Raw genomic sequence first — 27,405 nt, 5'->3', positions numbered from 1 at the left:
TGAGGCTTCTTATCAAAGGCCTTTTGGAAATCTAGGTAGATAACATCCACTGGGTTTCCGTGGTTTAACCTTGTTATTTTTTCCAAAGAATTCTAACAGGTTTGTCAGGCACGACCTCTCCTTACTAAATCCATGCTGACTAAGAGAATAAGACATAGGAGCAGAAATTAGGCCATTCAACTCATTGTGTCTGCTCTGCCACTGAATCACAGCTGATAAGTTTCTCAACACCATTCTCCCGCTTTCTCCCCATAACCCTTGATCCCCTTTACAATCGAGAACCTATAGAACATAGAATGTTACAGTGCAGTACAGGCCCTTCGGTCCTCGATATTGCACTGACCTGTGAAATTGATCTGATGCCCATCTAACATACATATGGACAATAATAAAATAGTGTATGTCCAATGCCCATTTAAATGCCCTTAACTTCAGCCAGTCTACTACTGCTGGAGGCAGGTCATTCCACATCCCTACTACTCTGAGTGAAGAAACTACCCCTGATATCTGTCCTAAATCTATCACCCCTCAATTTAAAGCTATGTCCCTTCATGTTAGCCTTCACCATCTGAGGAAAAAGGTTTTCACTGTCCACTCTATCTAACTTTCTGATTATCTTACACGTCTCAATTAAGTCACCTCTTACCTTCTTCTCTCCAATAAGAACAGCCTCAGTTCCCTCAGCCTTTCCTCAGAAGATCTTCCCTCCATACCAGGCAAAATCCTTCTAAATCTCCTCTGAATCCTTTCCAAAGCTTCCACATTCTTCCTATAATGCGGTGACCAGATCTGCACGCAATACTCCAGGTGCGGCCTTATCAGTGTCTTATACAGTTGAAGCATGAATCTCCAAAGCTCAATCGCCCTACCAATAAACGCCAACACACGACATGCCTTCTTAACAACCTTATCAACCTGAGTGGCAACTTTCACGGATTTGTGCAACTGGACACCAAGATCTCTCTGTTCATCTACACTGCCAAGGATTTTACCCTTAGCCCAGTACTCTGCATTCTTGTTACTTTTTCTGAAGTGAACTACCTCACATTTTTCTGCATTAAACTCCATTTGCCACTTCTCAACCCAGCTCTGCATCTTATCTATGCCCCTCTTTAACCCATAACATCATTTGGCACTATCCACAACTCTGCCTACCTTAGTGCCATCTGTAAAATTTACTAACCCAACCTTCCACGCCCACATCCGGATCATTTATAGAAGTGACAACAGCAGTGGCCCCAAAACAGATCCTTGCGGCACACCACTGGTAACTGAGCTCTAGGATGAATTTCCCATCAACCACCCGCCCAATGTTTTCTTTCAGCTAGCCAATTTCTGATCCAAATTGCTAATCACCTTCAATCCCGAAACTCCATATTTTGTTCAATAACCTACCATGTGGAACCTTATCAAACACCTTACTGAAGTCCATACACACCATATCAACCGCTTTACCTTCATCCACCTGCTTTGTCACCTTCTCGAAGAACTCAATAAGGTTAGTGAGGCACGACATACCCTTCATAAACTGTGTTGACTATCCCTAATCAAATTATTCCTTTCCAGATGATTATAAATCCTATCTCGTATAACCTTTTCCAACACCTTACCCACAACCGAAGTAAGGTTCACTGGTGCGTAATTACCGATTCCCCTTCTTAAACAAGGGAACAACGTTTGCTGTCCTCCAGTCTTCTGGCGCTACTCCTGTCCACAATGACGACATAAAGATCAAAGCCAAAGGCTCTGCAATCTCCTCCCTGGCTTCCGAGGACAAATCCCTTCCACCCTAAGAGTCTTATCTATTTTCAGATCTTCCAAAATTGCTAAAATCTCTTTGTCAACCGCAGTCCCAACTAATCTAGTAGCCTGTATTTCCATATTCTAACATTGCCCTTTTCCACTGTGAGTACTGATGAAAAGTATTAATTAAGTGTTTCCCCTATGTCCTCAGATTCCACACACAACTTTCCACTACTATCTTTGATTGGCCCTAATCTTATTCTAGTCATTCTTTTTGTCCTGATATACCTATAGAGGCCTTAGTGTTTTCCTCGATCCTATCCGCCAACAACTTCTCATGTTCCCTCCTGGCTCTTCTCAGCTTCTCTTTAGATCTTTTCTGGCTAACTATCTCAGTCTTCAATATAATCAATGATGTGGTCACCACAGCCTTCTGTGGCAGTGAATTCCACAGATTCACCACTCTCTGGCTGAAGAAGTTTCTCCTTATCTCTGTTCTAAAAAGTCTTCCCTTTATTCTAAAGCTGTGCCCTCGGGTCCTAGTTTCTCCTACCAATGGAAACATCTTCTCAACATCCATTCTGTCCAGGCCATTTAGTATTCTCTAAGTTTGAATTATATCCACCCTCATCCTTCTAAGAGCATTGACCCAGAGTCTTCAAATGTTCCTCATATGTGAAGCTCTTCATTCCCGGGACCATTCTCGTGAATCTCCTCTGAACACGCAGCAGGGCCAGTACATCCTTCTTAAGGAATGGTGCCCAAAACTGTGCACAATGCTCCAAATGTGGTCTGACCTGAAAGCTACGGATTCGACAAGAGAGGAAAGGTCTCTGGTTCTTGGACACTTCAAAATGTTGTGATTATAACAAGATCAGCTCGGTGGACTTCAAAGAATATGAGTTCCCTGATAGGGGCTGTTAACTTGGTCCAATCAGGGAGCCCTGGCTGACAGATAAAAAGAGGAATGTTGCCCTTTGACGTGAAGGGCAGTGTTTGTCACTGGCCACCGGGTGTTTTCCTATCTTCCTGGCGGTGGAATTTGAACAAAGATTCGTGCACTTTGTGTCTTTCACTGTGTCTCACACCTGCACACACACACCATGGGTACTGGGGAAAAAATAAGCACTGCCGCACTTAGGTGGTAGTGTAGGGGTTAATATATATTTAAAAAAGAAAAAAAGAAGAAAAAAAAAGAGAAGGAAAAACAAAGAGGAATGTTCGAGATTCCGACACCCTGGGTGCTGACTCTGACGAAGCTGTGTCAGAGTCAAGGACTTTCCACATGCAAATAATCGGTGACTTGGTGACTGGATACTGGCCTCTGTGGGGTTATTTCACAAACATATATTTGTGCACAGGGATTTCAACATTTTCTAATGAGTTCTGAGGTATATGCCTGTATCTTATAGCTACTGCTGAAGAGAATTTTCGTTTTACATATCAATTAAATTTACATACTGGCTAATGCCTGTTTGAGACCTTTTTAAGATTTAGTTAATTAACTTTTTATGTTCTGGAAATGAATTAAGAACCCAAATTAGCATCAGTCTGAACACTGCTTCTCTCTTTGTCATCTATTCTCTCTCTGCCACCCAGCTTCATATGTTGAAGTAGGGGAACAATTGCTTTTATTTAAAATTTTAAATGAAAACCTACAAGAATTCATAACTGAAATTTCATATGCATAGATACAAAATAATATTGAAGTAATTAATGGAAGATTTCTAATTTGTACAGACATTAATCCCAATAGGAGTACACATCAGTACATTAGGCATATTTAAAACCTTTGAGTTCTCCCATTTTCTCCACAAAACCTCTCAGTTTTACTAAAATCACATTTTTTAAAATATACACTGATTTTCTTCAAATAATCAAAAAGAATAGCAAAACTGACAGAGAAAACCAAAGAAAAGCATCATATTAGTTTGGTTAACTAAATTACTCGTGTATATTGTGCAAAGATATAGGGGAGGTGATAGCCACTTGGTATTATTGCTGAATTGTGAATCAAGAGACCCAAGTAATATTCTGGGTACCTGGGTTCAAATCCTGCCATGGCAGATGGCATCATTTGAATTCAAGAAAATCTAGCATTAAGAGTCTAATGATGACCAAAGAATCTATTGTTGATTGTCGGAAAACATCTGGTTCACTAATGTCCTTTAGGGAAGGGAACTGTCATCCCCACCTGGATGGCCTGTGTGTGACTCCACACTCACAGTTATATGTTAACTCTTAACTGCCCTCTGGGCAATTAGAGATGGGCAATAAACGCTGGCCTACATGACTCTGTGGCATTCAAGAAATAACTTACCCAAAGATTCAAGCATACAGCTTGATGCTATTGTGAAATATTTACATTTCTGATATTTTGATATTTTAAACATTACAGCTATGTGACAAATGTTTATTTTTGGTCATTTCTGTCTGCAGCAATATATCACAAGAAGCTTTGAAAGAGGTTCAGGCACTGACAACACTTACTGACAATTTACATTTGAAAATCAAGGCATTCTACACACTTTTCATTTCAGATGAAGCCCATTCCTATACCTGAAGTAAACGGTAAGTTTACTTGAAAACAAAATATGTCATGAACAGGGAAATGGTTCTCGTTTGTTTGCAATTAAGCGTGGTCAGGTATACTGTTTTCTAAGTTTAACTTGTGTCTAAACACGGTCTGTAGCTAATTGTGTATAAAAGCAAGCATGCCTTTCACAAGGAACAAGTTCAACTCTATTTGAATTATCCTTACAAATATTACACAGCAATAATATAATAAATATTTAATTTGTGCCAGTACCAAAATGCATGCATACAAAGGAAAAACAAGCACCAAAAGCTTCTCCTTTCATTATCCTTAAATGTTTCAGAGATACACTCTGATTGCATGCAGTTTGAGGCCATTTTAAATTAGATAATGTAAACATCGGTGACACATTCCAGATGTTGGGTTCGGTTATTCAATATTATTCCTGAGGTCTTTCAACTTCAATCATTAATTTGCAGATTTAAAATGGCAGGGACAGAAGAAGCAAAAAATGTGAACCATTTGTCCTCTAACCCTGATCTATCCACAGAAAAAAAAAAATTAGGGTTAATATTTCTTAGCATTTCACAATTACTCTCAACAGAAGAGATTTTTAAATGTTAAAATTGATTCAGGTAAATGGAATTTATGAATACCTGGCTTTTTAAAGTTTGCTTTAAAAAAATCTATGATTTCATTGCTTTAATGTTATTTATGGTTAAAACAAGATTGATCAGACTTTTAATTCACTTTTTAAACAAGATCTCAAACAAATAACTTTTGAAACAAATCATTTACATCTGGTTAAAATGTTAAGATGACATTTTGTGTAAGGCTAATAAATCTTTATCAAATATCAAATTTATATGGTATGTTAACATTAAAAAAGAACTGCCCGAGTACTCAGCAATTCAGGCAGCAAATATGGAGAGAGAGAAACTAAGTTAATATTTCAGGTGCATATTGGGTATCAGGTAAAGAATAGTAAGAATAAGAATCTTCTTCTTCCATTACACATGCACAAAGTAAAAGCACTGAGAACTTTAAGTTTCAAATACAGTGTGGGATAAGAAAATTTCAAAATTAAATTTACACCAAAGCTGTCAAAACTGAAGCAACACTAGCAGTGACATTTATGGTCAAACATCAATATGCACTGGCAGCTATTTGTACATGAAACCGTGTTAAGTTTTCACAATGTGCATTAAAATTGGTTACATTTTGATTAAACCATATGAAATCAGGTACACCCCAAACAACCCTTTTATACAGTTGCAATCTCAGAAATACATATTACTGTATCAGCCTGACCATTCCATTGCTAACAGTGTCCATCTTTCACAGATGCTTTATTTTCTATGATTCAGTGTTAGCATATTTTAAGTGCACATTTTCATGCATTTCCAAATTGATGATGAAATATTGATAGCCACTCATACATACACAAATAGAATAAATAAAAATCAATTTAAAGAATGAATTCAGAAGTATTCACTTAAATAGCTTGGAAGATAATATGTTTTAGTAGCTAAGCATATTCCAGGACATTTTCCAGCACAAAAACATAAAATTAAGACATTGCATTTGGCATGACTGGAGAACATTGCTACACAAAATTATAATTTAACATTTTTATTATAATGCCAAATTTAACCAAACATAATTTCTTGTTTGGGCATGAACTCAGCAGTTATACTATTGTAAAATCACAACTGACTGGTCTCCATTTTCCACAACATTTCTGCTGCTGTTCCACTGGTTTAGTCAATGGGACTCTCAACTCTACCTCTCATACCCTCAATCCCAGTAAAGGTAATATACTTGCACCCAGTCATTATTCTGTTAAGGGCCTGATCTATGCCCTTTTAAATCCAAAGGGTGCAGATATTTAAAGATATGGTAGGCTCGATTTAGCCATCCATTGCAGATCTGAGTCAACTGCATGAGTCACGGCCAGTTCCCACTCTCCGACAGCCTGTTAAAAACTGCTCCCTATTCCAGGATCGGCTTGGAGTGCAAACATGGCCTACTGCTTCTTTTTTCTAAAGCAAACCATCTCCTGAAACTTATCATCTTCACCCTCACCTCCAACATTATTTACAACACTGTCACTAAGACTGAGACCAGCTGCCACTTCCCTCCCTTCCACTAACTCACTGGACCAAATTTTCTCTAATGTTCTCATACCAGAGCCCTGCACTCTTATTTTTCTCTGTTTTCACTCCTATTTTCCCTCATGCTCTCTCCATGCTCAAGTTGTCCACAAGAAGAAAACCTTACTCCCTCCACCCCATTCCTGTTAAATTGCAAAATCCCAACCAACAGGCCTTTAGTCTCCATTTTCCACTACAGATTTACTCAATAGCACTGTCAACTCTACATCTGATGTCCTTGATCCCAGTCAAACTAATACACTCTCACTCTGGTCATTTTTTCTGATAAGGGCCTGATCTGTGCCCTCTTAAGTCCAAAGCTTTTTCCAACTCTCTTTCCTGGTCCCCATGTTAGACAATGTTTTTAATGGTCCACTCTCCTCAGATGTTGCTTTCTTCACCTTCAAATCTGCCTTTGGCACACTGGTCATTCATTCTGAACTGTACCTCATTTGTATTCTCTTCAATCCAAAGGATGCAGATTTGCAAGGGTTTGACCTGTAAGGACGTGAGTTCGCAATCCTTTACCAGATCTAAAGAAGCCACATAAATCCTTGAAAACCTTGCTCAAAAATCTTTGTAAGCCAGTGATCTATTTCCAACTCCTTTTCCACCCCAAAGTCTTTCAAGATGTTGTCACCTCCCAAACCATGTCTATCTTTCCCAGAACTGCAGTTCTCAATGTCACTACTCTGTTTTCTGCCCCTTCCACAGGGGCTGATCAATCACTCCGATACGACTCAAAGTCAAAAATGATATTTTATTTGGCTGTGAGAATCGAAAACCTGTGTATGAACAAGATTGGTAGTGGTATGTTCCCTTAACTGATCAGTTTTAAGGCTCTTTACTGAGAACCACAGTCTAACCCAAGAAATACAAGTTAGAAAGCTGAAATGTGGACAGAAAGCAAAATAATTAGAGGAAAAGAAAGTTGAGATTAAATTAGATTCCTTATAGTGTGGAAACGGCCCTTCGGCTCAACAGGTCTACACCGACCCTCCGAAGAGTTACCCATCCAGACCCATTTCCCTCTAACTAATGCACCTAACACTATGTGCAATTTAGCATAGCCAATCCACCTGACCTGCACATTTTTGAACTGTGGGAGGAAACCAGAGGAAACCCACAGAGACATGGGGAGAATGTGCAAACTCCACACAGACCGTCATCCAAGGCTGGAATCAAACCCGGGTCCCTGGCGCTGTAAGGCTACAGTGCTAACCAAATGTGGTGCTAACCACATTTAATTTTCTTTTATAAATTTAAGCAACCATAAGTAAAATGGTTGGGAATTGAAATTTTTAAGTGTTACATTAGTGGACACATGTGTTTTGAGGGGCTAATAAACAGAGCTAACGCAATTACCATTCAAACAATGGCCTACATTTATGTAATAAAGTCAGAGTTGGAAGGAAGAACACTTTAAATGGTTGACCTGTTTCTGATTTTCCTGATGGAAAAAGCATGTCAACTGTTGTCTTTTTCATAATGGATTTAAATTATCCTGACATTTCCTGGAGCAAAAGGCCAGATTACAGGATTGAAGATCGCTAGTTAAAATCTCTATTTGGCACACCTTAAGTGTGTCACATTGCCATGGAGATAGGTTGCAGGGATAGTGTTTATTGATTTGAGTTATTTGTGTGATTTTTCACAGAGACAAACAGTTGGGTTTGGATCAACTGGGCAGCAGCTTTGAACAAAGCAGTGAATGTGTCTGCCACGATCTGTACAGGAGAAAAAAAACTGTCCAAGGGAGCTTCTCAATGTTGGAGCCATTGAGTAAGAAACCATTGAAGCCCACTCTTGAGCTGAGCTGTCTACAATCAGGAGATACTTCAGAAGTGTTCTCTTGCTGGATGCTGGTGGAACAAGGCAAGGAAATTTCATATCACAGACAGCAACAGAAACACTAAGGAGGGTCAAAGCAAATTTTTAAAAGCTGATGACACCACTTGAACTGTTTCCAGAAGTGAAGAAACTTCAAGATTGTGTATGGTATAGGGGAGCTCCTTAATGGAAATAAAAGTCATATGTGAAATGATTTGTTGAAGGTTTGAGTTTAAAATTCCAGTGTTTATGAAACATGGAAGGTTGAGCGCTTGCTTTGCATAATGCTGATAAAGTAATAGTTTTCATACAAAGAACCTTTGATTGTATAATTTGTGATGCAAGTCTTTCAGTTACTAATTGGTAGCTTAAATTACTTGTCTCAATTTACAGATTTCCCTTGAAATCATAATATTGAAATGTTATTCCACACAACAAGAAAATGGTGAAGAAGAAACAATGCCTGTGCATTGCTGGTTGGTCAATTGAGTGAGACTGCCTTTCTGCATTTTGCAACATTCTTTAAGAGAGTATTTACATTCGTTCCTTATTTATATGTGAACAGAAGTTGAACTGATTGCACCAAGTTACTATTATAATTGTTGCTCTGTATGAATTGTCTGCTGGTACAACTGTGGGTTTTACAAAATTAGAGTCAGCGATGGGGAAACCATAGAAAGCAGTTCACTTTCCACTTCTTTCGGCTATGATGAGGGGGCAGGTATACAGACATCAATGAGAAAACTGCTTAATTTTCATTTTGATGCAAGAATTGCATCAAATATTACCAAAGTCTGGAAAATGGGTATCACTTTACACCCAAATAGCAACTGAGATTTTGATTTGTTCTGTTGTTTTTGTGAGCATTTGTGGTACAGAACATTCTTTTCTCAATGAAGAGGAAATTTCCGAAAAATTGCAGACATCGCAGTCATCCTGGATAACTACGCGTGTAGCTATTATAGGAATTACCTCATTAATAACAACGTTTGAAGGTTTGAACAACCGACATGCTTATACATTTCTTATAGTCTATTATTACCCTGATTTCAGAGAACTGTACTGAAGCATATTAACTCACCCACCTTGGGGAGGTGTGAGGGTCTTGCCTTGTTCCTGACACCAGCCCACTGGATGGATGTATGGGCTACTCGCATCGCACCTACCAAACAACAAATTACCATATTATTGAATAAAAACATTAAATGATTTTTAAATGCAGCAAGCCAACATAAACAGCAGAGATCATCAGAATTTGGTGTGTAGCTTAATCAGATCTGTTCCAAAGTAAACACAAAATTCTGGAAGAAGTGAGTTGTGGAAGGTCAAAGTGATACATATGTACAAATGAGAGTAAAGCTGTCATTGTAGAAAAACTGCATTTTTATACATATGACTTGAGTGGCTTGGATATTACTTAAACTAGTGGAAATGTGCTGAAAGTTAACAGCATGGCTAATGAGGCATGGCCGAAATTTCTTGCCTTGCAGCAATAACCCTCAGCTCCTTTATCAATCTAAAATCTGGAAATCAGTCTTGATTTGATTCATTAACTCAACTGCCACCACATACTGTGGGATAAGTTTCCAAACACTTAAAACCCTCAAGAAGAAGCAATTTCTCCTGATCTCTATCTTAATAAAGAACTCCATTTTGAAACGGTATTCCCCCGCCTCCGGTTCTGGACTCCCCCATGTGGAAAAACATCTCTGACCATCTACCCTGTCAAGATCCCTCAGAACATTACACGCTTTGAGAAAATCACTTCTGACTCTTCTGAATTCCAATAGGTATAGGCCCTTTCCTCAGAAGGCAACCCTTTCATCCCAGGAATCAGCCAAGTAGATCTTCTCTGAATTTAACCAGCACACTCTGCTGCCCATGTTCTTAAAGTGGGTCTCGCTCTGAAACCTCAGCTGTTCCCTTATCTTTATTCATTGATGAACTGTTACTTATGTACGTTTGCACTTTCCTTTCAGGGAAATATATTTTATCCTTTGAATTTTGAAATACTACCCATTGGTGTTCTGCATTGTCATTTTCTAATATTATCTTGACATTTCTTTTTCAAGTTCTGTCACTAACCCCTCAAAATCAGTTTTCCCCAATTTGGTTTTCAACAAAATGATATTCTTCCTTATCATCATTGGAATGGTCATTGTTGCCTAAATGATACCTAATATTGCATTATTCTGTTATCTGATCTGGTTCATTCTACATTAATGTATCTAATAACAGATCTTGCCTTGTTGGGTTTTTCCAACCTTTTGTTGGAAAGGACCCCTGAACACATTGTAGGAACTCTGCTCCCTTATTCTCTTTATCCACTGCTTCTACCCAAATCACATTCAGGCAGTTAAAATCCTCCATGACTATTTTTTTTTGCTTTTTCACTCAATTCCTTAATTTTCTGCTCTTTCTCCTCCAAATCCCTTCCACAATTCAGTGCCCCACAGATGACATCTATCAATGTGATTCACGCTGCTTTAATCTATTCGAATTCTATTTTAGTCTTGCTAATAGCGGTATCCCTTTTCTCAACCACCATTATGCTGTCTTGAATAAGTACAACTATGCGACACTCTGCATTGTTTAGTCCTTCATCCTGATTTTTCAACAGCCATAACTCAGTATTTCCCTACCCCTGCTGGTTCATTCTCCTGCATGATTTCCTCCATATTTATTTTGGGCATTGCCGTAACCACATTTTAACACGGCTTTGACCCACTTTGCACTTAAGCATCTTTTTAATCTCACATCCGATCTCTCTACTCATTCCCTTGCCAACAAAGTCTTCCTGGAATTTCTTCTTTCTTTTGCCCTCCTTCACTTGTTTGCTTTACATTTAGGTTGAAAATCTCTCTTGTCCTAATCATAAAGTCATAGAGATGTACAGCATGGAAACAGACCCTTCGGTCCAACTCGTCCATGCCGACCAGATATCCCAACTCAATCTAGACCCACCTGCCAGCACCTGGCCCATATCCCTCTAAACCCTTCCTATTCATATACCCATCCAGATGCCTTTTAAATGCTGTAATTGTACCAGCTTCCACCACTTCCTCTGGCAGCTCATTCCATACTCTTACCACGCTCTGCTTGAAAAAGTTGCCCCTTAGATTTCTTTTAAATCTTTCCCCTCTCACCCTAAACCTATGCCCTCTAGTTCTGGATTCCCTGACCCCAGAGAAAAGACTTTGCCTATTTACCCCATCCATTCCCCATAATTTTGTAAATCTGTATAAGGTCACCCCGCAGCCTCCGACGCTCCAGGGAAAACACCCTATTCAGGCTCTCACTATCGCTCAAATCCTCCAACCCTGGCAACATCCTTGTAAATCTTTTCTGAATCCTTTCAAGTTTCACAACATCTTTCCAATAGGAAGGAGACCAGAACTGCATGCAATATCCAACAGTGGCCCAACCAATGTCCTGCCGCAACATGACCTTCCAACTCCTGCACTCAATACCCTGATCAATAAAGGAAAGCATACCAAACACCTTCTTCACTATCCTATCTACCTGTGACTCCACTTTCAAGAACCTGCACTTCAAAGTCTCTTTGTTCAGCAACACTCCCCAGGACCTTACCATTACATGTATAAGTCCTGCTCTGATTTGCTTTCCCAAAATACAGCAGCTCACATTTATCTAAATTAAACTCATCTGCCACTCCTCAGTCCATTGGCCCATCTGGTCAAGATTCTGTTGTACTCGGAACATAGAACATTACAGCGCAGTACAGGCCTTTCGGCCCTCGATGTTGCGCTGTCGTCATACTAACCTGAAGCCCATCCCACCTACACTATTCCATGTACGTCCATTTGCCTGTCCAATGACAACTTAAATGCACTTAAATTTGGCGAATCTACTACCATTGCAGGCAAAGCATTCCATACCCTTACTACTATCGGAGTAAAGAAACTACCTCTGACATCTGTCATACCTTTCTCTCCTCACTTTAAAGTTGCGTCCCCTCGTGTTTGCCGCCTCCATACTTGGAAAAAGACTCTCTCTGTCCACTCTACCTAACCCTCTGATTATCTTGTATGTCTCTAAAAGTAACCTTCTTCGCTGTCCACTACACCTCCAATTTTGGTGTCATCTGCAAACAACCAACTATACCTCCTATTTTCACATCCAAATCATTTGTATAAAAGATGAAGAGCAGTGGACCCAGCACCGATCCTTGTGGCACTCCACTGGTCACAGGCCTCCAGTCTGAAAAGCAACCCTCAATCAACACTCTCTGTCTTTTACCTTTGAGCCAGTTCTGTATCCAAATGGCTAGTCCTCCCTGTATTTCATAAGATGTCACCTTGCTAACCAGTCTCCCATGAGGAACCTTGTTGAATGCCTTACTAATGTCCATTTAGATCATGTCTACCACTCTGTCCTCATCAATTTTCTTTGTTACTTCTTCAAAAAACTCAATCAATTCATGAAACATGATTTCCTATGCAAAGTCATGCTGACTATCCCTAATCAGTTCTTGCCTTTCCAAATACAGATGAACCTTGATTATCCGAATATCAGATTATCTGGCAAGATCGCAACATCCCAATGCTCGGCTAAACTATGTTATCCTGCATTTGATTATCCGGAATTTGATCAACTGAATGAAATACTCCTAACCCATACCCTTTGGATAATCAAGGCTCCTCTCTACATGCAAATCCTGTCCCTCAGGATTCCATCCAACAACTTGCCCACCACCGACGTCAGGCTCACCGGTCTATAGTTCCCTGGCTTTTCTTGCCACTATTCTAAAATAGTGGCACCACGTTAGCCAACTTCCAGTCTTCCAGAGCCTCACCTGTGACTACTGATAATCCAAATATCTTAGCAAGAGACCCAGCAATCACTTCTTGAGCTCCGCACAGAGTTCTAGGGTCCACCTGATCAGGACCTCGGGATTCATCCACTTTTATGCGTTTCAAGGCATCCAGCACCACCTCCTTTGAAAAAATATTTTTCAAGATGTCACCATCTATTTCCCTACATTCTATACCTTCCATGTCCTTCTCCACAGTAAACACTGATGCAAAATACTTGTTTAGTATCTCCCCCATTTCCTGTGGCTCCAGGAAAGGCCGCCTTGCTGATATTTGAGGGTTAATCCTAACCCCATTCCTCAACTTACTGGTGCCAAGTCTTTGACACCTGCCTATGTACACTTCAAGCCTGGCCTGGGTCCCAGTCTATATCAAATGGAACTTATTCCATCGGTACAGATCATTCCTGCCCCAAAATAACACTCAGCTTGCATCCCATGGAAAGGTTCTTTTCTTTCCTGGGCAATAACTCAAAGATTATGGTCAGCTTTGGTTTTCAATTGAGAATTCAACTCCCTGATATTATTACAGCAGGATCCCCTTCCTGGCCTTACATATGTTGTTTGTTTGAATATGGACTGTGATGATGGAATTTACCCCCATTTCCTTTCTCAGTTCTTTCTCAGCTAGCATGAATTATCCCTTATCATGGCAATGTGTAGGCAACTCCCCCTCTTTGGGACTTCTTACTGTTCGCCACAGAGGACCCTGCCTTTCCAACTCACCACCACCCCCAAATAATAAAGTCACCTGTTAATTCCATATTTCTATTCAGGTCTGCCTCCATACATGCATGCATGCATGCACACCTACTTTGAGACTGGTCAGGATATACAATGGTAGCTTTACGTAGACGTGCTCTCATTTCTTTAATCTTTCTGCCATTCTTATCACACAGCTTTTGTCACTGCCTTTATAAGTAGCAGTGGGTTTGAGAGCCTAATACTGCATCATGAGACTCCCTCAGCCATTGCCCCTCAAGCCAACTCCCATTCTTCCTACATCTGCTTTTGTCACATGGCGCCACCATATTTTCTGGGGTATTTCCACCCCAATAACCATGTACACTGAACTGACACACACACACACAGCATGGCTCTGTTAGTTTTAGTTGACTAACTCCATAGCTTAGAGTTGACTCTTTCAGCAGAAGAAAATCCACCTCACTCAAATTTTAAGATATATGTTACATTTTTGATATTTCTCGACAGTTGTATCAGAAGATCTACGTAGTAAAACAGCACTGAGAATGATGATAAACAAGCCCTCACCAGTAATCATACGTATCATCCCAGTTATCAAAATGAACCAAAAAGCGATTGTCTACGATATCTGTGACTGATGCAACACAGATCAGGGAGGGATTCTTTCTGTCCACTGCTTCCAGCTTCATACCTACTCGAAATCCTGAAGGAGTAACAGTCTGAAAGATAAATAATGAATATTTTAGAAAATAAATAAACATGACAACATTAGCTACAGGTCATTCTGCTATAATGCATGTTTTGCTCATGTGAATTCACTATAACATGATTGATGAATTGGGGACACTTTATAAAGCACAATTTTTTTCAGCTTGTATTGGTCATAACGCGATTCCGGCCCCATTAGTTTAAATGGTGCTACTGTTATGCGATTTTCTTATAATATGGGATTGCACGAGAATAGAACTACCACGTTATAGCAGAACTGACTGTACATGAAAGTGATGACATATCTTGCGAAAAACATGCTGGGCAACAAATAATAACCACTGTCTTTAGATATAAGTACTTAGCAAGGGGGATATTGTGATGGAACTATTAACAATCACCATCTGAGACTGACGAAAAATCAGGGACTGAAGTGAAACACAGAGACGGTGGCAAGTGAGATGATGGCAGGAGCAGCATGCCAATCTGCCTGTTCTACTCCTCACAAACAACTGTCCCTGAGGACACGGACAAAGCACAGTGCCTCTTAATTGGTTCAGATCATTAGTGAGCTCATATAGAACTTTTTTAGACTCGTAGAAATTTCCATGGGGTGGGCAGCTATTCATACAGACCAGAAGGAGGCCATTCAGCCCATTGAGTTAGCATGAAGAGTATCACACCCAGACCCAACCCCCCCATACTACTTCCACATTTACCATGGCTAATCCATCTACCCTACATATCCATGGACATTACGGGGCAATTTAGCATGACCACTCCACCTAACCTGCACATCTTTTGATTGTACGAGGAAACGGGTACACCCAGAGGAAACTCACACAGACGCAGGGAGAATGTGCAAACTCTGTACAGACAGTTATCTGAGGCTGAAATCGAACCTGCGTCTCTAGCACAGTGAGGCAGCAGTGCTAACTACTAAGCCACCCTGCACAGCTCCCTGAACTTTGAGAACTGCAGTTGGACAGGATAAAGGCATCAATCCTGAAACAGTTTGATTTAGTTGAAAAAAAAGTGAAAGTTTGGACAAGAAATCCTGAACACCTGTAAAACTTGAATACTCAATGTTACACTTCCTTATCCCAGATCCCCACTCTGCATTCGCCACAATTACTTGGAAGATGAAGATTATTAAACTAGAGAGGGCTCAGAGGAGATTTACCAGGATGTTGCCTGATTTTGGAAGGTTTGAGTTATAAAGAATGGCTGGGACCTTTTTCACTAGTGTGTAGGAGGCTGAGAGGTGACATTATAGAGGTTTATGAAAACTAACCTTCCAGCTCAGTGAGCAAACCTACATTCAGAGATTTATAATATCATGAGGGGTAAAGATATGGTTAATGATAGGATGGCGGATTTCAAGACTAGGGGGCATATTTTTAAGGTGAGAGGAGAGAGATTTAGCAAAGACACAAGGAGAAAATATTTTACACAGAAGTCGGTTCATGTACGGAATGAATTGCCGAGGAAGTGATTGATGTGGGCACAGTTACAATGTTTAACAGACATTTAGTTAAGTCTATGAATAGGAAAGATTTGGAGAGATAGGAGTCAGGAGCAGGTAGGTGGGACGAGTTTAGCTTGGGATTATGTTCAGTAAGGACTGGTTGGACCGCTTCCACGCTCATCACATCTAAATGGCAGCTACAGCTGATTTGGTCATCACATCTAAATGGCAGCTACAGCTGATTTGGGCTCGAGACTAGCCTACCTCTCTGTTGTCCCACCTCAATTCCTGTATCCCTGACCATGAGCTGGGAAGCAACATGGATCATTAAAACCCTACCCCATGAAAATCATACTTGATGGCAAGGAGATTGTTCGATCTATAGGGATAAATTTCCTTGAGATCAGAAGTGCAGTCACTTATTGCTGACCGTGATATTTTTGCTAATACCCACTTCTGATTGCACTTATTCAGCACATTTCTATTTGCACAACTGCACTTAATTTCCACTTTACCAAGTATCTTAGGTATGCAGATTGGCATCCACCTTCGTTTTAGAAAATCCACACATAGAAACTTCTGAGACATGCAAATCCCGCTGCTCCATTATTATGGCAGCAGAACAAGATCACAGATTTTCAGCTTCACAACCTTTTGATCCAAATACTGACAAAAATTGCTTCAAATGCACTTTTCAAATACGCAAACTGTGTGCCATTATTCCAAAGCTTACAACCAAGACAAAAGGCAGGAAAAACAGTAAATAATTTCAGTACATTGTATTGCTGTGCAGAAAGACAGATTTACCATTTAACAACTTCAAAACATTAAGTTTCTTTATTTCTATTGGATTGTCAAAATTCGCTGGATTCATTCTCTCACAATCAACAATGCACAAATAACAAAGACTGACTTTGGAATCCAATGACTTATTTTTAAATCAGCTCATAACAATCCAGTTCTTTCTCATCTTAAATTAATTTAACCATCATGCAATTGCTGCAAAGCCTTCGCTGAACAAATCAACCATAGTTGAGAGGTTTATTAGAAGTAATAATAAAGCTGGCTCACAGAAAGGTCCTATTCAAACTGTATAGCCCTTGAGTCAGATCACAATTTGAGCATGGGACCTAATCTTAATTACAAAGACACAAGGAAGACTATTCAAAAGCCATGAGACTGATGTTCAGTTTTACAACACTTGGTTGTGAGGAAAAAGTACAGAAACTTGGACTTGTTTCTTGTTAAACAGTAATCGGCTGAAGGTGAGAAAATGTCAGACAGCACAGGTCTGGAAGAAGCTTTTTAAAAAACCCGTAAAGGATGTCCAAAGTAATCCAATATGGTACAGCATAAATTTGAGGGACAAAGGCTCTGCTTGTCAAAAAATTGACAATAACTTATAAATTAAAAAAAAATTCAAATGCAACGCACCACAAACTGCATTTGTTCATCAAGTGATTTTAAGAGGGTTGTCAAAAGCAGTGTAGGTAGAGACAAATAAAACTGCAGATGCTGGAATCCAAAGTAGACAGGCAGGAGGCTGGAAGAACACGGCAGGCCAGGCAGCATCAGGAGGTGAAGAAGTCAACGTTACGGGTGTAACCCTTCTTCAGACGCATTGTGGGTAGCTTGGAAACAGATATTTATGACTTTGTAAATAAAATGATGAAGTCGGTGATGTATTAAATAAGTGGGGTTGGTTTTACTTAGTTGGCTGGATGGCTGGTTTACAGTGTGGGGATACCAACACTGTGGATTCAATTCTTGCACCGGCCATGGTTACAATGAAGCATTTTCCTTCTCAGTCTCTCCCTTTGACTATGGTATGGTGACCCTCTGGTTGAACCGCCCCCAGTCATCTCTCTCCAATGAAAGAACAGCCCTATGGTCAGTAAGACTATTTCGACTTTAGCTTAGATTATTTACAGAAGAGGAGGAGGATAGCACTCCTGATGACCCAAGGAACATAACACTGAATCAGTGGCAAGGACAAGCAAAAAACACAAATTAAGAAAATAATGGCAGAGATCCAAGAGAAATAGGTGGGGACATTGCAGATGCAAAACAAGGATGTTCCAAATGAAAGTAAAATACTGTGGATACTGGAAATCGGAAACAAATACAGAGAATGCTGGAGAAACTCAGTGGGTCCAACAACATCTGTGGGGACAGCAACAGAGTGAACACTTTGAGTCTTGTATGGCTTTTCTTCAGAACTGTCTAGCAGACTCAGAGTCACAGACTTGTAGAGATGTACAGCGTGCAAACAGACTCTTTGGTCTAATTTGTCCATGCCGATCAGATATCCTAAATTAATCTAGCCCCATTAGCCAGCATTTGGCCCATATCCCTCTAACCCATCCTATTCATGTATCTATCCAGATATCTGTTAAAGGTTGCAATGTTGTCATTGTACCAGCCTCCACCACTTCCTCTGGCAGCTCATTTCATACACGCACCAACTTCTTTGTGAAGACGCTGTCCCTTACGTTCCTTTAAAACTTTCCCTTCTCATTCAAAATATGAACTCTGCTTCTCTCTCCAATAATCTTCCCGAAATCTCTCCATACAGGAGCTGCTGCTTCAAGTTGGAAATCACATGCTATTTCAGGAAAATTACTGGGGGGAATCAAGAATATTTGAACCGTTCGCCCAGTTTCTGTCATCAGGAAATTACTAACACTTGGTTCTGCTTTAATGCAGTAGTTCCATTCTTATGCAATCCCATGTTATAAGAAAATCGCATAACAGCAGCATCATTTAAACTAATGGGCTGGAATTTCATTATAACCAATACATACTTTAAAAGTCTGTGCTTTAGAAATAGTGAACCCAATTTGTCAATCGGATTATAGCTAATTTGTGTTAATGAAATACACGTTATAGCGAAATGACCTGTACCGATAATTAATTAGGGATAACGGCATGCGCTGTAATTGGCTGGATGTGACAGGTTCTGCCTGACAATGTTCTAAATAATAATCCCATTAAAAATGAACCAGGATATGCTCCAGAGATAATGTAAAGCAGCTGATGCTTATTGGGGCAGATACAAGTGTCATAGTCCTGGGGGATTGCGTATGGGTGTGGTAGTGTCTCTATCTCTGAGCCAGGAGACCTGAATTCAAATCCTACCTGCTCCAGAGGTGTGTACAAACATTTCTGATCAGAAAATATCTACAACCGTGCTTTCTGTGCAGGGGTAGTATCCCTTCATGTGAGCCGGGAGACCCTGGTTCAAGTCCCATCTGCTGCAGAACATAATACATTTGATTCATAATGTTTAACAGGCTCTTGTGGTGCTGTAACAGGAAGTCCTGGGTTCAAGCCTGATCTTCTGCAGAAATCATAAATCTCCAAACAGACTGATTTTTAAAAAAAAGGTTTTCTTTTGCAGTAAGGGAAGCTACTTAGTCAAGGAGGAAGTTCTTCACTCAACGAGTAGAATTCTTTACTGAAGAAGACTGTCAAGGCTGGGTTAAGTGGATTCGTGATGGAGATAGACATTGTTAATCAGTCAGTGAGTCAATGTTTTCAGGGAAAAAGCAGGAAAGGGGAATTGAGGGTTATCAAATCAGCCATGATCTCATTGAATAACAGAGCAGACTCAAAAGGATGATTGGCTTACTTCTGCTCCTGTTTCATGGTTTTACGGTGTGTCACTTGTAAAACCTGCTCTCTCTTCCTGTCCTATCATTGACTGAGTTAACAACCAGTTAAATGTGGTCATCTGGCCTGGCTACGTACATCAAACAGTGTCAAGCACCAATGGGAATCCAGTCATGTAAAATATCACAGCTTCATAAAACATTGATGGGTGGAGCAGCAAAATACTCTCCAAATGTTATGTGGTGATGTTAATAGTCAAGATGGACCCTGTGCTGTCACAAAGGGAGGCAGCTTAGAGTTGAAATTCCTAGGTCTTAAATGGACCACCTCTTATTCTGAGCTTATGCCACCCCAAGTCCCAGACTCTCCCACAAGGAGAAACTACCTTTTACATCTACCCTGTCAAGTTTCCTGAGAATTTTGTACGTTTCACAATGGTTGCCTCACAATCTCAATGAGTACAGACCCAATCTACTAAACCTCTCCTTATAAGACAATCCCTCCATACCTGACATCAGCTTAATAAACCTGCTCTTGTCTGGCTCCAATACCAGTATTACATCTCCAAGAAGTCTGAAATTGTCCATAATATTCTCACTGTAACCTGACTATTAGATTCAATTCCCTTGGAAATAAAAGCCAATAGTTAGTTAGTTTAATTGGTGTTGCTATCATGTGACTTTCTGATAACACAGGATTGCATGAGAATGGGGCTACTGCATTATAGCAAAAACGTGTGATGGCTGTAATGCGATTACAACATTTTAAGCGCGGTTTCTGAAGGGCGATTTTTCTATAATGCAGGGTTGCACAAGAATGCAACCATCACGTTATAGAAGAACTACCTGAATTCCATCTGCCTTCCCAATTGCCCATGGAACTTGGATGCTAGTATTTGTGATTCATGGATGAGAACCCCTGAATCCCTCTGTTCTGCAGGTTTCTGCAAAGTGATAATGGTTAGAGCAAAGAAAAAGAACTTAGGACGTAGCCTAAAAATTAGGGCCAGCTCTTTAAGGAACGTAAGTAGAAAATGGAAGCAAAAATCTGGATCTCTCTTTCATTAATAGCAATTTACATGCGATTGATCATTAATTTTAATCAGGCTTTTGTTAATCAATGGTATTAAGGGATATGAGATAGAAGAAATTAGGTCACAGGCCAGCTACGATAGCCTTAAAAAGCAGAAGCGGGTCAAAAAGTTAAAATGGTCTATTTCAGTTCCTTTGCTGCAATGGGGCAATGTGCTCAAGCTTAAACAAAAACAACTGGAACCAAAAACACAGAACTCTCCACACACAGAGTAGTCAACACATGGAATGACTTGCCAATAGTTTGATTGAAGCAAAAATCCTCATGATAAGAAAGAGTTTAACTTTGTGTTTGGACCAATGAGCAGAGATGGATCCTCCATCATTTGCAGCTATCTTGTGGCTGTATTCCCCCTGTTGCAATCATCTATCTGTTCTGAATAATTAACAATACTTTTTTTTCCTTCAGCACAGTGGAAGGAATGACACAGAACAGATGGTGACATGAAAATCACACTGATGTTAGAGACATCCAGGTTTATTGCATTAAGCTCACTTATCATCAACCACTTGCAGAATTGTTTATGGTACAGAAGGAGGCTCACTCAGTACATCATGTCTGCACTGACACGGAGTTCTCCTGCCTTCTCCCTGTAATACTGCACATTCATCCTTTCAACTGACAGTCTAATGCCTTACCGAATGTTTTAATTGAACCTGCCTCCACCAAAGTCTCAGACAAAGCATCCTAATCACTGACTGTGTGAAAAACCTCTTGCAGGGAAATATACATTTGAAATTGTAAAAGTTCTTATCACCTGGAGCAAACAAGGATAGATACAAGGTAATCCAAGTAGAAAATTCTCATGCAATGTAAATAAATACTCATGGTTAGAGATGTACAGAGAAAACTTATCCATGAAGTAGGTGACAAACTCAGTTGGTTCTTCATTTCACCTTGGAGTTTCCTCAGGGTTTTATTATCAAATATACAAAAAAAAACCCTACTTTAATCATCATAAGCATGGATAGAGTAAAGAGATAAGATCTTTTCCCTGGGGTGGTGGGGGTTTGCAGAACTAGAGGGCTTAGGTTTAGGGCGAGAGGGGAAAGATTTAAAAGAAACCCAAGGGGCAACATTTTCAAGCAGAGGGTGGTACGTGTATGGAATGAGTTGCCAGAGGAAGTGGTGGAAGCTGGTACAATTACAACCTTTACAAGGCATCTGAATAGGAAGGGTTTAGAGGGATATAGGCCTAGGGCTGGCAAATAGTACTGGATTAACTTAGGATATCTAGTTGGCATGGACGAGTTGGACCGAAGGGTCAGTTTCCATACATCTCTATGAATCTATGATTGTATAACTTTGGTTCAGTCCATTGTGAGAGTCAAATTTCTCAGGTATCCTTCTGAATACCATGCTCTCCACCATGGATTCCCATTCCCTAACATAAAAAAATTCCAAACAGATATACATGGTATACATATATACAAGCAGATAAAACAGAGTTTACAAGATCAATAATTCAGAATTTAGTATTACATTGGAGGTTTGACAACTCATCCTGATCTGGGAATCACATTCCAGTCTTGACAGGTACACATTGTTCTCTGTCACACTTACTCAGACTTGAATACTTGGAATCTTGGAATATGGAACTGGGTGAGGAACTGCTGGTGACCAGGTCCAGAGCCTTGGCGGCAGTGGTGCCCAGAGTGAGGACTCCTGGTGGCCACAGGGCAGAGCCTGGACTCCTGGTGGTGGCAGAGTTTGAAGTGTGGACTCCTGGCAGCAGTAGGCCTGGAGCCTGGACTCTTGGCTGCAGGGGTGCCCACAGTTAGGACTCCTTGCAGCAACAGACCTGGAGCCTGGGCTCTTGGCTGCGGGGGTGCCCAGAGTGAGAACTCCTCACAGCAATAGGGGTGGGGTCTGGGCTCTTGGCTGCAGGGTTGTCTGAAGCATGGACTCCTGGCAGCATTCTGCCCAGAGTCCGGTGGCAGCAAGGTGGCAATAGCAGAGCCAGAGTTTCTTGGAGCATCGGCTTCATCATTGCCATTCCCGGAGTGGGATTCCTGAGGCCCACCTTGCAGAGACCTTACAGAAGCTTGGCAACCATGCTTGAGACACCGATTTGAACAGAAGATGAGCTCTTATTTAAGTAATTTCTTTTTATTTTTATTGAAACTCAAAATGGTGCCAGATTGTGGTGAAAGAACATTTTTCACTGCATTTAAACAATATATGTGATAATAAATCACTCATTACTTGACAGTTTGGTTGTCTTACTGCTATATTTTATCATTACACCACACTGCACAACCACCATCACCAGAGTGTTCTTCCTTACTCTCTTTGTGGATGGCTGGCATTCAGTACATTAGTCTAAGTAGGCTTTGAGTCATAGAGAAGTACAGCACGGAAACAGACCTTTCGATCCAACTTGTCCATGCCAACCAGACGTCCTAACCTAACCTAATCCTATTTGCCAGCCCTTGGCCCATATCCCTCTAAACCTTCCTATTCATATACCCATCCAGATTCCTTTTAAATGCTGCAATTGTACCAGCTTCCACCACTTCCCCTGGCAGCTCATTCCATACACGCATCACCCTCTGCTTGAAAAGGTTGTCCCTTTGGTCTCTTTTATATCTTTTCCCTCTCACCCTAAACCTATGCCCACTACTTCTGGACTCCCTCACCCCAGAGAAAAGACTTTGTTTATTTATCCGATCCATGCCCCTCATAATTTTGTAAACCTCTATAAGTTCACCCCTCGGCCTCCGATGCTCCAGGGAAAACAGCCCGAGCCTATTCAGCCTCTCCCTATAGCTCACATCCCCCAACCCTGGCAACATTCTACTTATCCTGTCCATGCCTCTTTTGCAATGTTGCACCATGTTCAGGATTTACTTTGTATGATCTGGGCTGGCTGCAAATTCTAGAAACCTTTCTGATATCCAACCATTTGGATTTAGATTTCTGACTTGCATTCTCTGCCCAGTACACAGCTTTGTTCGTTCTTTACCTGCTCAATCATTCTTCTCCAAAGACAGAGGGGAATGAAAGGTGCACAGCATTCTGTGCCTCAAACATCCTTACAAGCAGATTGTAATGGGACTGATAATCCGTTTTCCACTGGTGCAGCACAAAAATGAAGTAGCGAAATGTGAAAGTCTTGCTTTGTTGCTTGACACTTCATTATCACAGCTTTGATTTTCTGGATCATACATTTTGCTAGATAGTTTGAGCATGGATAGTTGAGATGATGGTATGCTGTGGTTTACTCTCTGCTTAATATAAACCTTGAAACTGTCTGTCAATGTATTACAGTACATTGTCAGATAATAATTGCTGGATAAACTCAAAAACAGTGCTCATGGCTGTCAATGATGCTTGTATTTGTCAGAATGAAATTTTCGTCATGCACTATGAAGAGAGATGCTGCTAATTTTGTCCAAGGAGCTGGTTGGAATTTCATGTAGATGTGGAAGCTACCTCCGATCTTGGGATTGTTATATTGAGCATCCCTCACATGCATTCACAAGTCAGCAAATATCCTGATTCACCCCTGACGAATGCATATCCAAGCTGTCTTCTGGTTCAATACCGATGTGGTCTTGGTGTAACACTGTACATAGCGTTATACTTCTGTTATCTGGACTTGTTTGCCCTTGAAAATCACTTGTGATATACCACCTGCACCTCTGGATAGCCAAAATGATTTAGTTTTCTTGCTGATTGGAACTGTTCACACTAGCTCTGACCAAAGTGTAGCACAGGAACATCTTCAAATTCAAACTCTAGGCCAGCCCCGTGCAAATCAGGAGGTGTATAAAACATAGAAAAATACAGCGCAGTACAGGCCCTTTGGCCCTCGATGTTGCGCCGATCCAAGCCCACCTAACCTATACTAGCCCACTATCCTCCATATGCCTATCCAATGCCCGTTTAAATGCCCATAATGAGGGAGAGTCCACCACTGCTACTGGCAGGGCATTCCATGAACTCACGACTCGCTGAGTAAAGAATCTACCCTTAACATCTGTCCTATACCTACCACCCCTTAATTTAAAGCTATCTTGGTCTTGTGGGTTGGGTGATCTACTCAGTGTGTCAAATTCAATCACCCAGGCTTAACTCTCACTTCAAGTCATATCCATTGAGATGGTTGGTTGATTCAACTGTGTCACATGTGATCTGTTCCCCACGGGGTGGTGGGGGTGGTTTGAATTTCATGAAGTATAGCAAAACAGAGATCTGTGCAAACCGGTTGCCCTCCCATTGCTTTTAATGCGTGTCAATTCAGGACATAAGTTGCCAACGGTTGTAAAAGCTTCTGATTACCTTTGACATGCTGTGAGACATCAATAGTATGGAAGGTCTGGCCATCCTTTGAACTTCACATTTTGCTCAGTTGGCTCTGAACTTCATCAATATGTGTTTGCGTGTTTCCTGAATGCTTGCCTTGCTGCTCCTGTTGTGGTTTGGACCTGTCTTGTTCATTGCCTGTGTTTTCTTCTGGTGCCTGTCTTGCACTCTGGAGCTAGGTTTCCTGCACAAGTCTCTTGGTGCTACCATGCTTTACCGATATGAGAAAAAGGTGGACAGCTTTTTGAGGAGGTGCAACAAACCCCATCTTTTCAAGATTTTGTTGATTGGATGCACTTTGCTGACTAGAGCAATAATATTAGCTGTAACTAAAGCAAGCAGTTGCGTTGACCTGCCTCAATGGTCTCATACTTGAGCCCAGCTTCAAACAATACATCAATAGTACGGCCTGTCGTTCTTGCCAAGAAGATGCTTTCTAAACGCTTTAAAATTGTGCAGAGGTGCTGACTGGCAAAATGAGCGTCTCTCTCTTAAGATTTCTCTTTGGAAAAGTTACACTTACACCTTTCTGCTGAGGATTCTTCTGATAAAGTAGTCAATAAACCCTTTGAGTTGTTATCTGTATGACACAAGCTGGACAGTGCTAATCCTGAAGGCAATCCTTGCCCTGAGCAGGTCTTTGAAACATTTCCCAAATCTTTTCTGGAACTTTCTGATCGCCTGTGCAAAGACTGAATGAATGTATTAATTCTGCGAAGCCCCTCCTTGCTAATGGCATGTTAGATTTTTGTGTTTTCTCGGGATCATCTATTATTTGTAATTTGGAGATGTCAGTGTTGGACTGGGGTGTACAAAGTTAGAAATCACACAACACGTCAGGTTATAGTCCAACAGGTTTAACTGGAAGCACTAGCTTTCAGAACGCCACTCATAAATCTATTATTTGATCTGTAAAATAGAATTGCAAATGATGCTTGAGTAGTTGAAATTGCGTCAAGGTCTCATTGTGTGCCCAATCTACAAGGAGGTGTCTGATATCCATGGTTTCGTATTAAAGATGTTGGATGGTACTTTTAAGCTGTGTGTGCTTGACTTAGTTTAAGTGTGAATTAAAAGCAGTCCCTTCAAGAACAAACTCTGTAGCTGAGAGATTGTTACTTTGTTTCACTACCAAGAATGATGTGTTCTCACTTTTCACCTCTCCGCAACATACTGTGTCTCAGTTCAGAAGTGGAGTGGAACTGTTTATTTCACCTTTCCGTTTAGGCAATCTTAGAAATTCCATTTAGGCTGAAGGAAGTTAGAGATAACATGTAATTAACTGTCTTCTATCTGGTCAATGCCCTATTTACAGAGTTGTGCAGCTGTCTGTAAACTGATGCTGCTAATGTACAAATTCTTTGAAGTCCAGTGCTGATATTCAGTTGATGTTCAATTCCTTATCTACCACCAAGAGTTTGGACTTTTGTCTTGAAAGGCAGCCCAGTTACTAACCATGATGTGGACATCACCTACAGCACGATATCTTTAGCAGGTGCAGCAATGCTTATGTTTTAACTAATACACATGAAACCAGGCATGGATAACTGGGTGTTGAAAGGTATGACAGATGTTTATTACAGCTTGGTGGTAGATATTTGCAAAATGATGAACAAACCACGACAAGCAGACCAAACACAGCCAGAAACCCTAACCACCTTACCATACATCAAAGAAGTTTCAGAAATGACAGCCAGACTACTAAGACCCCTCGGAATCCTAGTAGCACACAAATCCACGAACACTCAAACAAAAACTAACAAACTTAAAAGACCCAGTACAACCCATGGACAAAACCAACGTCATCTACAAAATTCCATGCAAGGACTGCCACAAACGCTACGTGGGACAAACAGGAAGAATGTTAGCCATCAAGGATACACGAACACCAGCTAGCCACAAAAAGACACGACCCCCTCTCCCTCATAGCCTTACACACGGATGAAAAAAAACACCATTTAGACTGGGACAACACATCCATCCTGGGACAGGCCAAGCAAAGACATGCCAGAGAATTCCTAGAGGCCTGCCACTCCAACCACAATGCCATAAATAAACACACAGATCTAGATGTCATCAATCAACCCCTCAGAAAACGAACAGGAAATGACATCACCACAAACCCCAGGAGAAAGATATAAATAGAAAGCAGGAGTCATCAGCTTCATTTCACTTGGAGGTCGCTACTGATGATGTTACCTAGCCAGGTAATGAAACGTCTGGATATCAAACCTACATCCCATATTGCTCTGTTTTACCTGAATAGTTTAATGTTTGCCCAGTCATTTCAGTGCCTGAGGAATATAATCATTGAGGAGAAAGTGAGGTCTGCAGATGCTGGAGATCAGAGCTGGAAATGTGTTGCTGGAAAAGCGCAGCAGGTCAGGCAGCATCCAGGGAACAGGAGAATCGACGT

General features: G+C 40.7%; 1 protein-coding gene across 18 annotated transcripts in view; it reads right to left on the bottom strand.

The window, feature by feature from the left end:
• The window catches only part of LOC122549360 (lethal(3)malignant brain tumor-like protein 4), a 300,541-nt gene that overhangs the window by 168,583 nt on the left and 104,553 nt on the right, over window positions 1-27,405 (bottom strand). For all 18 annotated transcript variants that reach the window (XM_043689041.1, XM_043689042.1, XM_043689039.1 and 15 more), the window contains 2 exons: window positions 14,369-14,520; window positions 9,348-9,424 (listed from right to left, as the gene is read on the bottom strand). In XM_043689041.1, the coding sequence (XP_043544976.1) occupies window positions 9,348-9,424; window positions 14,369-14,520 (229 nt within the window). The remainder of the gene's footprint in view (window positions 1-9,347; window positions 9,425-14,368; window positions 14,521-27,405) is intronic.

Source organism: Chiloscyllium plagiosum, chromosome 4 (genome assembly GCF_004010195.1).
Source record: "Chiloscyllium plagiosum isolate BGI_BamShark_2017 chromosome 4, ASM401019v2, whole genome shotgun sequence".
Lineage (NCBI taxonomy): Eukaryota > Metazoa > Chordata > Chondrichthyes > Orectolobiformes > Hemiscylliidae > Chiloscyllium > Chiloscyllium plagiosum.
Note: the sequence above shows the minus strand (reverse complement) of the source record. Positions and strands in the feature narration are given on the sequence as shown.